This window comes from Theropithecus gelada, chromosome 14 (assembly GCF_003255815.1).
Source record: "Theropithecus gelada isolate Dixy chromosome 14, Tgel_1.0, whole genome shotgun sequence".
In the NCBI taxonomy this organism is placed as follows: domain Eukaryota; kingdom Metazoa; phylum Chordata; class Mammalia; order Primates; family Cercopithecidae; genus Theropithecus; species Theropithecus gelada.
Genome location: NC_037682.1, coordinates 75,212,672 through 75,225,144, shown reverse-complemented (window position 1 = coordinate 75,225,144; position 12,473 = coordinate 75,212,672). Strand labels below are relative to the sequence as shown.

The following is a 12,473-nucleotide window of genomic DNA, read 5'->3' as shown; positions in this document are numbered from 1 at the left end:
ATGGGGAGAATATATACTTCGTTGTGTTGTTGTGAGGATTAAATCAAATTACATATTTAAAAAACCTAATGAAGTACCTGACACACAACTGGCCTTAGAAATATTAGCTCTCTTCCCTTCCCTTTCCTTAAAGGGAAAAAAGTAACAAAATAAATGGGAAAAAAATGGTACTCTGAACAGTCACAAAAATCCATCCCCACTTAGCTTGTTCATTTTCCCTTCACTGCTGTGTGATTCAATAGGCATAATCTGATTTAACTTTTTCTACCTTTAGCAGAGACTTGCTCGTCATGTCTTCTCCGGCCCTCATGGGGTGAAAGATTCTCAGCATAAGTACGACTCCCAGATATAGGAGAAAGACGTCTTGCTCTTTCACTAAATTGTTCTTTTCTGTCAAACTGTGCTCCACTATTCCTACTTGCATGTTTACTTTTGGATGGCTCACATTCTATTCCAGACAACAAGGCATCAGTCAAAGGGTAGTCAAAAATATCAGGATCTAAGAGATCAAGTCTTGGAAATGAATGCTGAACCTGTGTCCTTTTCAGTTTTGCTTTATGTTCATAGTAGGTTAATTCAGCATCAGATAAGAGAGGTTTCTTTTTTAATCCACCTTTATTTTCTTCTGTAGGACTATCCCGTACATTGCATCTATGTTTACCTTCTTGATACTGAAATAGCTGTCGAATTTGATGCACAACAACAAGGAAGTCATCCTGTGTAATTTCACCAGATGCTAAACGTTCACTCGTCTGTATAGGGGTGATAAAAGGAAATAAAATATTTTAAATATAAAAAAATACCAAAAAAATAGACAAAAGAGAATAATGACATGGGATTAATCATAGTAACTACCTTTTGAAGTAATTCTCTTTTGCTTGCAAGAGTTAACTCTTTAGGAATCTGAAGATTGGCATCTACACTTAATCGATGCTGTTGCTGCTTTGGGGCTCGAGGCGATAAAATTCCTTTAGTGCTTGACCAGCTCTCCCTATGCCTCAGATGAGGAGGTTTACTATGTTCATCAACCTGCTGTAAGCTGAAACCATAAAAGCAGTATGTTACTTTGAAATGTTTTTTAAAATAATACTCAGGACCATATTTAAAGATTCTTTTCAAAAGGATATGGTTAAAATGGGCATATGTAACCACAAAAAGTAATTAATTAAATGATTAAGAGCATGAAATATGCAATCAGCAAAAACAGATATGAATTCTGACTCTTGCATGTCCTGGACTGCAGCGTTAGGTAGATTAGTTAACCTTTCTAAACTTCAGTTTCCTTATCTGTAAAATAGAAATAATAATAGTATTTAACCCACAGAGATGTAAGAATTAGATGGAAAAAAGTACTAACAGCACCCAATAAACATTTTCCAATTTTTAAATTAACACTATTTTTGACACATATACACTATTACACTTGACTTAAAATGTTAACATCATACCTTTTATTTTCTTCCCAACCAGATTTCCATCTTTTGGCAGACTTGGAACTTTGCCAGTTTTCTACATTCTCCTTTGGTTCAGTGCCTGACTTTGTAGAATGCTGATTTGTAGTTTCTTGTGGCCGCTCCTCTTCAGTCTTTTTCATTCGCCTTGGATCCCGAATATCCTGTTTAGTACTTCTCTTAGCATTTCTGTCTTCCCTAGAAGGTGGTGTAAACTCTTCCATATGTGACTGCTTAACTCCAGATTGGCGAATCTTTCCAGCTTTAGGTGTCGATGTTGGAGATATACTTCTTTGCCTTCGTTTGGGTGACCGCCTATCTCTTCTCTTTGGGGAATGTATAATTGGTGACCTAGACTTGGGTGATCGAGATCTTGATCGCTTTCTAGTACTCGATCTCCCTGGTTTTGTCCCCTGTTTTTCTGACTCTTCTGTTATTGTATCCTGTTTTTGTACAATGCCATTTATGATTTTATTTCTACTTCCAGCCACTCTGTGTTCGGATGACTTCATGTGCTCATCTTTATCCTTTTTTTCTGCAGTTTTTCTCTTCTCTTTCACATCATCGTCTTTGCCATCAGTCTTATCCTGAAGATGTTTTTTTAATCTTGGGTCTCTCTTGTTCATATCAGACAACCTCATACTTTCTGATTCTTGATTTTTCAAGTCTTTTGTGTGAGACAATTTGTTTTTCAAAGGTGATGGTGATTTCGATTTCGATTTCGATTTAGAATCTAATTGTTCAAGTTCTTTCTTGGTTATTTTTTCACCTGATTTACTTTTTTCTTGCTTGGATGAATTTAGTTTTTCAGAGGGTATAGTTTTACTTGTCTTAATATCAGACTGGTTTAATGTGTTCATTAGAAATTCTTTCCTGTGACTTTGATCTTTTCCATGAGAATGTTGGCTTATCCTGTTCAGACGAGGATCCCGGTTAGTTCCTTTCACATCCTGAATTTGTAAGGATGGTCCTGGACGGCTTTTCTCAGATTGCACAGGAACCTGATGAGGAGCTTTAACTGCCATAGGGGGAATCTGTGAAACATGTAATTTAGATGGTGCAGATCCAGGACCTAAATTGGATGTTTCCTGCTGAACACTAAGAGAAACTGCCTAAAACACAAAATAAATGTTCATGTCAACACTGTGAAACATGAAGATTGTCAAGAAATTGCAAACAACTGAAGAATATAATGCTTTATTCAATAAATATATTTACTCAACACTATATTTAAATTGTACACGTCTAATGTATAAATTGAGATTACAATGAAAAGAAAAAGTCCATGATTTAAGTTGCCCATTATTTCTTACTAGTATTTTTTGAGATTTTATAATATAATCTCTAAATAGAATGAAAAAAAATTGTTTCTCTTTCTAATTATTCAGGATTCTGAGCCATACTGCTCCTAAGTAATTGCTAAATCACTATACTCCAGCTGCACAAGAATCAGAGTCATTTCAGCTAAATTCTAAGTCCTAAAATTTAGTTTCTCCCAAAGTGGTGCTATTAATGAACTTATAAAATTCTGCCTTCCTGTACCTCACTGTCGAATAAGCTCAGATGCTAAGCAAAATAACTTAGTATAAAGTCATTTCATGTGTCGAAATATATAATCTTCCTGGCCTCTTTAATTTTGTCATTTCTGCTCATGAAGTATAAGCTCATAAAACATTGAAGACTATGCAGAAATATTTGCCACAACATGCCTACCATCTTGGGACTGAAATATTAAGTCCACATAATGTAATGATCAAACAAAACTAAGATGCTAATTTATAAGATGGCAATCTAACAGAAAACTATTTGGAGGAAATAGTGTAGTTTTTTGTTTTGGGGGGTTTTCTTGAGACAGGGTCTTGCTCTGTCACTCAGGCTAGAGTGCAGTGAAGCAATCATATCTCACTGCAGCCTTAAGTGATCCTGCCAACTCAGCCTCTCAAGTAGCTGGGACCACAAGCATGCACTACCATACCTGGCTAATTTTTTTTGTTTGGTAGGGCCTCACTATGTTGCCCAGGCTGGCCTCAAACTCCTAAAATCAAGCAATCCTCCCACCTCAGACTTCCAAAGTGTTGGGATTACAGGCATGATCCACTGCACCTGGCCTATGTGGTTTTTAACCAAGTGAATTTTACAATAAAGATATAAAAGTATTATCTAATAAATATACTATGATTTGTTAAAAAAAAAAAAGTTAAAAGAGTACACTACTAATAAAAGTAACATTAATAAAATTCAAACATAAACATTACTTCTCTATTGTTACACAGGTTTAAAATATTTAAAATGCCAATCTCCCTTACTTACCAGTTGTGCCTTAGCTTGCTCTAGCTCAAGCTCCAGCTTTTTCTGCTGAAGTTCTAACAACTGTTTTTGCTTTGCCAGTAACTGCTGCCTTATTAGTTGTTCTTGTGTAAGATTCTTTTGTATATCAGGAACAATTGGAGGAGTGGAGATGCTAGGGGAACTGACCACTGTACCAGGTGTTGAAGGCTCCTCGGGCTATAAGAAAAGACAATTTGTTTAAGAAAAATACATCAGCTAAAAAGGAAGCTAGGGAGTAAATAAAAATTATCAGTTTAACTCTCAATAATTATCCAAATTCCTAAATATCACACAGAATTTAACTCTTTAATAATTATCCAAATTCCTAAATATCACACAGAAAACTTATCAGGAATTTAAAAGCCAAATTAAATGTTACATAATACCTAAACAAGGTGAATACATTTCTAAATAAAAATTCCAAATATATACATATTATTTTTTTTTCAAATTGAACCGATTCACTATATTCTATTTTGGCTTTCTGGCATTAAGTTCTCTAAAAGAATTCAAAATGTGATACTTAAAAGCATGTTACATACTATTCATATTAAAACTTACCGATTTATTTAAAAATTTAGGATTCACATGGATGCTAGACGTATTCACATTGGGGGGTAGAGGTTTAATAGGCCAAGCAGGATCTAATGAATTGACTCTGACATCCAGGGCATAAAGTTTCTTCAAAGGGAATATTTCATCCCATGTGGAACGTAACTTAAATAAACTTTTCCTAGTATTTTCATCCACCTAGAACAACAGAACAATTCTATGGCTTGTTAAGTTACTATAGAATATTTTCTATATTAAATGTAAGTTATATAAATCTGCTCTACTTCACATATAGAACTGTACTACCCATTGGTAAGTATATTCAACAGTAATAATTTATTAAAGGTGCATTTCTCCTTCAAAAACAGAATAATTAAAGCCATTTTCACCTAGCCTTCATGCAAGCAACCAACCAGGCGAGCCTTTCTATATACAAAACATTTCCACATCTTAGAGCGTAGTATAATATTCCTAACATTACTCTTACTCTGGAAAAAAATATAAAACAACTAGAAAATATAAAACTAAAAAATATAAAACTACTAGAAAAATTGATTACCTGATGGCTTAAATGTTTTAAATTATTTACATAGTAGTACAAAGTTAAAATTAAGGCAAAACTATCTCACTAACCAATGCTCAGCAATACTGTATGGTTGGGTACCTAGGAATAAGTTATTGTGGTATGGAAAGCACTTTAACAACTGAAATTTACAAAATCTTAACCACTGATAAGCCTTAGTTTTAAATAACTTATCTGTTCACGTTTGTGATGGCCTAACAATTTTTAGAAAATCTGCCACTGCCAGGCACGGTGGCTCACGTCTGTAATTCCAACACTTTGAGAGGCCGAGACAGGTGGATCACCTGAGGTCAGGAGTTCAAGACCAGCCTGACCAACATGGTGAAACCCCTTCTTTACTAAAAATACAAAATTAGCCAGGCATGATGTCTCATGCCTGTAATCCCAGCTACTCCAGAGGCTGAGGCAGGAGAATCATTTGAACCTGGAAGGCGGAGGTTGCAGTGAGCCGAGATGGCGCCATTGCACTCCAGCGTGGGCAACAAGAGCAAAACTCCATCTCAAAAAAAAAAAAAAGAAAAAGAAAGAAAATTCACCATCAAGAAACCTAGGACTTGTGAAAACTGAGTTACATTTTCAACATTACAACAGACAGTAAAGCCTTAACTATATTTTAAGTCTTCATATAATTATTTATTATAAGGTCATTTTAATCAATTGTCATGTTAATGCCCACTTAGATTCAGTAAAGGTATGCTACCAAACACCCAAGTGAATTTGAACATACTGAAACTGAAACCAAGAGGTTGGTTAAGCTTCTCCTTAAGACTATAGCCTCTGGTTAGCAGTATTCAGCAAATGTCTACAATATTCTATTAACAAGCATTTTAATGCTATCTGATATGGAGCTTTCCAAATTTCTTCTATATATACTATTTCTTTTCTCTAAGAACTTAAAAACATTTCTCAAATAACAACTACCTATTTTCTAATAAACATGTAAAATCTAATAATAGTTCTTCCAAAAAAAATTCCAATTCTACAAATCTGACAACTGACACACAGGTGTTCATCTACTAAAATATAACTACCACCAAATACTGTCATTAGGAAACAATCTTTAAACCTAAATATCTCATAAGTGCCTTTTTGCTCAATGTGAAAGATACAGCCTGACAGGCAGAGAATTACCTCAGCAAATCCCTTGTCTTCCTCAACATAATACTGCTGTAACCAAACCACCACATATGTTACAATGTTATGGAAGAAATTTACAATCTCTAGATATGAAAAATAAGCCTAATTTCTGAACACTAAGGTGGAGGGAAAAGTATTTCCAGAATAACCTATAGCAATTAACTGGTCCACCATTGACACATACCAACAACATTCACCTAAAACATACTTGAACAATGTAACAAAAGAGTAAACATTTCCAGAAAACAAAACAAAAAAACACAGAAGTTTCAGGAACCAATCACAGGTTGAGACACTGAGGGATTATGCTTTTTTTCCCCCAGAGAACAGTCAACATCCTACCTAACACCAGAAATTTAAACAATGAAATTTTAATTACTCTTGATGATTTCAGATCTTTTTGCCTGGTTTATAAGTGATGAAACAGATGTTCAATGAACAAACTCAATTTTTTTAAAAAGCACAATTCTAAAAGCAAATCCATCTATTCTTAAATGGACAATGTAAACTAGAATCTGTTCTAAAAATCTAACATAAAACATTAACTTCAGCCTCTTTCTTTGAAATGGTACTAACGATAAATGTCCAAAAGTATAAAACATTTCACCACCCAAGAAAACCCAACACAAAGCAAGTATTTATTTAATCAGGAACACATTTTTTTTAAAAACACAAATGTTTCTAAATGCGTATGTACCTTTTCAAACACACAAATAAATGTTGCAACTAGATTTTTAGTAAAGGCAGTGAGATACTCTCTTCCAACGTTTTTCACAATAGAATCCATAAGGTACATAACAGGAAGCTTCTCTGAGGAAGGAGCCTGAATAAAAAGAAACTGAGAAGTTTAGTATAATGAATTACCACCAAATAATTACTTTTAAAAGTGAGTTTTTAAACCTACAATACAGACCTCTATTTTTGTTGATACTAAATACTTTTGAAGTAATCTTTATGAAACTTAAGTGTTCAATCAAGTTCTCAACTCTTACAATCCTTAGTTGAGCACACAAAAGCTCAGAATTACCAGGATGAACAACAGCTGTAATCCCTAATATACTCATTTAACATTCAATGAAATTTCAAGTTCATGTGGTAAAAAGACCTGTGTTTTAAGTGACAAAAATAAAGAGGAGGCGAGGGAAAATTACTTTATGTAATCCAAGTGTCAGTTTTGGGACCCATATTAATTTACAATGGTGTGCCTACACTCAAAGCAGTTTTTAGACCTCTTGTAGAAACTAATTTCCATAGGCATATTTTATATGTTCAAGTCTATGAAGCTTTTGTTACCTGTAAAATCACTAGGATTACTTCTCTATAATCCAAATGAACAAAAATTAAAAACACTTCACCTAGGAAGTCAATGGCAAAACACTGAAACTTGCACAACAACATGCAGGAAGTTGCAAGTTTGTTACTCAGACAAGAAAAACTGGATGGAGCAGCCGCTGAATCATGTAAATCAGGTTGAACTTGACTCTGGAAACCAGGATTTGTCCTGAAGATTTTCTTCACAGCCTGGACTCTCCGCCGATAGTTTCCTCTGACATGCACAAACCAGGGGTTATAAATTTGTGCAGAGCCAGTGTGGTGATGCTGATATACAGGTGGCCCTTTCCAAAGTAAAGAAATGTTGCCCCAGTTCAACGGCAATGCCTACCCACCACTGGCTTTTAGAAGGCACAGCAAGCTTCCAGAAAGCATCAGCAGGTTCACAGACTTGTTGAGGAGCATTAAGACACACCATAATAGTCTTAACTCTGACTCCAAAGGAGTACCCATGATTTTTTAAATACAAAACAAAAAACTTAGGTTATCCCCATTTACCCACCCCACGTGTATAGGAATCTTAACCCTGATAACACTTACCCATAGCTGCCTGAAGGCCTGAAGCTAGGGTAGGCTCACAGTTCTGGAGTACACAATGCCATATTTAATAAAACCAATTGCCCATACAAGTGTGTGGAAATGCTCTTGCTTCTGATAACACCTTTACGACCAAAAGTTGGCTAAGGAAACCTTTGAATAACTTTATGAAAACTTTCTTTTAAAGTACTGTCCAATAAAAGGGTTCACCCACTGCATGTGGGTCAACTATATTAAGTACGAACATGTCAAATGGTTTACCGCTGTGTCTTTACCTTACCATGTCATGTTTTACACCACTTTAGTCATTATGGTACTTATGAAGATAAACAGGCTCTCTTTAACACCAGTCTGTTAAGTAGGCTAATTTTTTATTGTACAAGTGAAGTCCTTATATGTATTATTTTTTGCTACTGCTCTCTCCTGGGAGGAGTCAAATTAAGTGTGAATCCTTTAGTAACGCAGAGAAGCTAAAGAATAAGGACACAAACATTCACCTCCAAAACACAAAACCAGGCCAGTTTGCTACCAAATAACGGAAAATCCCTCCCCTCACCCTCGATCCCAACCAGGATTAAGATAGTTTCCCCAAAGTGCCTTTTACATCTTTTCCTCAATCTGGCTTTACAAAAATAAGCAGGAAACGTGTGCCCCCAAAATTTCAGTCTTTTACCAGCAAATAGCCCATCTATTTTCATCACTGTGTAGCGATATACAAACACAAGTTTTATGTGGTCACTATATTCAGCATTTAGTTTTCGGTCCTCGAAGGTCTTCTGGATCCATTAAAAACCAGCAAGGAAACTGTTCTTTTGAGTGACAACCTGAGCTGCTCAATATTAGGCGCTGTGGAATATTAAATCCCAAGATACGAGGTAATTAATTTTAAAACTCAATGTTTTTGCCTTAAAAACATGAGTGCTTTAAGGCATTTAATGTCAAGTTAAGCCTTCAACAAGGCAAAAACTAAGTTTTCATGTCCAAGATGTTTGTGGTATCAATAAAAAGCATGTTGAGTATGAGGAATGCTTCCTTTTTAAATCTCATACTTTAAAAAAAAATAGCTGTTTTACATACACATTCACAGGAAAAAGTGAACGAAAACTTGTATTTTAGCTGTCACACTGAGCATGATAAACTTGTTGAGGCCCTTAAAAGAAAAAAGGAAAAAAACCTTCCTTTTCGTCCTCTTTAAAGTATGAAAGGACCACCTGAAACCGTGTATCTTGTGAGGAGGTTTACCCAAAAGAGTGGATGGAACCTAAAGAAGAATGAACCCAAGTCACTTAAAGACTTTTGTTTAAAACACACAACCACGTAGATAAAAATAAGTCTTGGAAACAGATTCTACACCTTACAAAGGTAAATAAAAAAGACAAATACATATTTTATATGTTTTATTCACAAATTTTATAATACCAGTCACACATTTCAAAACCATTTATTAGAGTCAGACCACTCAGTTTTACACTAGACAGAAACCGTCTCTAAACAATATATTGGTGGTTGTTGTTAAAGTGGCCTTTAAAAAGGGGTTCACTCTGCTAAAAGGAGGCTCATCCTGATAATTGCAATCACTAACAACTAGAAAAAACTAAACCGTAGGTACAAGCTTGAAAAATAAAATGTAGCACTGGGACGCTATTAAAACTCATTGTAACTAAGTTTAACAGTAACTTTACTTAAATGACATATCGCTCCCATATGAATCCACATAAGAGGAGGACTACAGGGAAATATAAGGTGGCAGAGGACCACTTCTGTCAAGGGGTAAAGAAAAACACTCCTTCGCTATCAGGGAAGGGAGAAAAAAAGAGAAAAGGAAGAGGAGGAGGGACTGAACTTTTCAGAGAAACTGCAAGTACTTGTTACCCTCTGGGCCAGTTCTCCACCTACAGGTTGGATAAGATCTCCTCCCCCCACCCAAACCCCACCCTCAACCCCACTTGCCCCTATTTTGGGACAAATTAGACCCTCCAATAGGAGAATAAAAGTTTTATCTAGCCGCCCCCACCCCAAAATGGGGCTGACGGGTGTGAGCAGCTGCCTGGCTGGCAGGGAATGGATTCTCCTCTCTTCCCTTTCGCATCATGTGCTTTTCAGGCGCCATGTTGGGCTCCTAACAGGCGGCTGCTCCACTCGGGGCCAAATCCCTATTCCCACCCACCAACAGCTCGCTCCCAGGTCCCCCTTCACCTCCTTCCAACCCACAGAACACAATTACCAAAAAGGTTGCTGGGGGAAAATGGGAGACCCACTCTCCCACTTCCCAGGGGATTAAAATGGCTTATGTTAACTCTTACTTCCCCAAACCACAAACTGCCTTTAAGTCTCCCCCACCCAAAAGGGCTCTATTCAAAGCGTGTGTGTGTCGGGATATACAATGCGGTGGCCTAAAAAGGGAGTTGGTAAGCGGAAGTGGGACTCCACCCTTTATCCTCCCCACTCCCTCCCCCCGAGAGGCCCATGCTCCAAGCCTGGGCCAAAGACCGAGCCTGAGTTGGAGGGGGGTGGGGGGTTGGAGAGAAGGAACACTGTCCCCCTTGGGATGGAAGCGAGACCTGGGATGAGGCTGACACTAAAATCAGGGAGTATTAGAAGAATAGGAGGCTGCGGGGTGTATAAAAACCTTGGCGGTTTGGGCCTCGATGAGAGAGACGATCTCCTTGGCGAAGGGCAGGTTCTCCTCGGCTAGAATGGTCAGCATATTGATGTGCGGCTTGCTATTGAAGGTCAGGTCTTCGAGCGATGACTGATAATCCCGACAGGCGTCCTCCCGGGCCCCCGCAGCACCGGCCTCGGCCGGCGTCTGCTCTGACATTGCGCCGCGGCCCCCCTCCGAGGTCCGCCGCAGCTGAAGCTGAAGCCGCTCTGGATACCCCGCCTCCCTTCCGACTCCTCTTCCTCTCCCCGGATCTCTCGCGGCTCCGGCTTCACCACATGCTGACCGCGGAGGGGGGATGGGGGACGACACAGGGGGAACCTCGGGTATGAAACGCCGCCGTCTCGCGGGTGATCTCCGTCCACTTCCAGCCGCCACAGAAGCTTCTTTCTCCACAGACACAAAATGGCGGCGGCAGTGGCGGCTCCAGCTCCGAAAATGTCTGTGTTCCCAACCGCTGCGTCGTGCGAAATGAACTAGGGGAGGGGAAATGTGCGGTAAAAGGGCGGGGCCGCTGATAAAACCAGGCGTGATTGGCTGGCCCGGTAACGTCACGAGCCCCGCCCCCGGCCCTTCCGCAGGACGTCCTGGCACCGCCTTCTTCTCCGGCCTCTACCCGGACTTTCGCAACATCTACGGCTCGGAGGTGCGCTGGAAAAGACGGCCCTTCTCATTGGCCGATTCATAAGGGACTGTTCGGTCATTTGTTACCATAACAACCCATTCAGGGAAGCCAATAGGCCTGGGGAAGGCAGTTCCCGAGGCCCAACCCAACCACTTTAAGAAGAAGGCTCAGCCGTCCCCTCTTCGTCCCTCCCTCTAGCTTCCCAGCCACTGAGCGGGCCTGTCAATCATCTTTCCTCCCGCCTGCCCCGTAGCTGCTACCGACGGTGGGGGCTGGAGGGGGCGGAGGCTTTCTGCGACCGCACCCCCTCTCTGTTAGCGTCTCAGGTGCTCTCGAGTGCCTGGGAGGGTCCAGCTGCCGGGGCCGGCTACCCCTCTGGGAACTGGAAAGTGAGAGGGAGGTGCTGAATTTACCCGTAACCTCGAAAAGCACTGCTGGAGAGTTTATTCCAGCACGCCTCTTCCCACACCCACAAAAATACCTAGGCGAGCTTGCCTGAGTTGAATCCCCAGGAAAATGCCTTTTATTTAGAGGTTAAGTGTGAAAGGCTTTTTCCTTGGGGGTTTGGAGGAGCTCTTTAAGGAGCCCACTCTGAGCTCTAGGAAGAGTGTTTCTCAACAGCCACAGCCAGCCGGACCCTAATATCTCCACTGTGAATCTGCATTTCAGAACCTGCTTAGCATACACTGTTTGGGGCAAGTAGGAAGACACACACGCATACACTTTTTTTTTAAACTTGTGGGGCTCTCTTCCCAGGTTGGAAATGATGCTCGCAAAACACACAAAGCTTTCAAATAAATAGTTCACTATGGAGCTGCGACATAACACAAACCAAACGTAATTTTTTCATTGAGTAGCGATATTGACCTAAATATAAGCTTTTAAAATGTGTCAATTACGGGCTGGGCGCGGTGGCTCATGCCTGTAATCCCAGCACTTTGGGAGGCCGAGGCGGGCAGATCACGAGATCAAGAGCTCGAGACCATCCGGGCCAACATGGTGAAACCCCGTTTCTACTAAAAATACAAAAATTAGCTGGGCGTGGTGGCATGCGCCTGTAGTAGTAGTCCCAGCTACTCGGGAGGCAGAGGCAGGAAAACCGCTTGAACCCGGAAGGTGGAGGTGTCAGTGAGCCTAGATCTCGCCACTGCACTCCAGGCTGGTGACAGCGAGAGTCGTCTCAAAAAAAAAAAAAGTGTCAATTACCTAAAATTGCTTTTCCACTGCCTTCCGTAGACTACTAGGCATTTGAGAGATAATTTGTTG

At 39.5% G+C, this 12,473-nt stretch overlaps 1 protein-coding gene across 4 annotated transcripts in view; it reads right to left on the bottom strand.

Moving 5' to 3' along the window:
• The window catches only part of PCF11 (PCF11, cleavage and polyadenylation factor subunit), a 29,184-nt gene extending 17,997 nt beyond the window's left edge, over window positions 1-11,187 (bottom strand). For 2 of the 4 annotated variants that reach the window (XM_025355701.1, XM_025355702.1), the window contains exons 1-7: window positions 10,550-11,187; window positions 6,749-6,874; window positions 4,341-4,529; window positions 3,762-3,956; window positions 1,449-2,563; window positions 856-1,039; window positions 269-752 (exon numbers count right to left, since the gene is read on the bottom strand). In XM_025355701.1, the coding sequence (XP_025211486.1) occupies window positions 269-752; window positions 856-1,039; window positions 1,449-2,563; window positions 3,762-3,956; window positions 4,341-4,529; window positions 6,749-6,874; window positions 10,550-10,741 (2,485 nt within the window). In that variant the 5' untranslated portion in view covers window positions 10,742-11,187. The remainder of the gene's footprint in view (window positions 1-268; window positions 753-855; window positions 1,040-1,448; window positions 2,564-3,761; window positions 3,957-4,340; window positions 4,530-6,748; window positions 6,875-10,549) is intronic. The other 2 variants (XM_025355703.1, XM_025355704.1) reach the window with 1 other exon arrangement.
• Window positions 11,188-12,473: the final 1,286 nt, after the last annotated feature.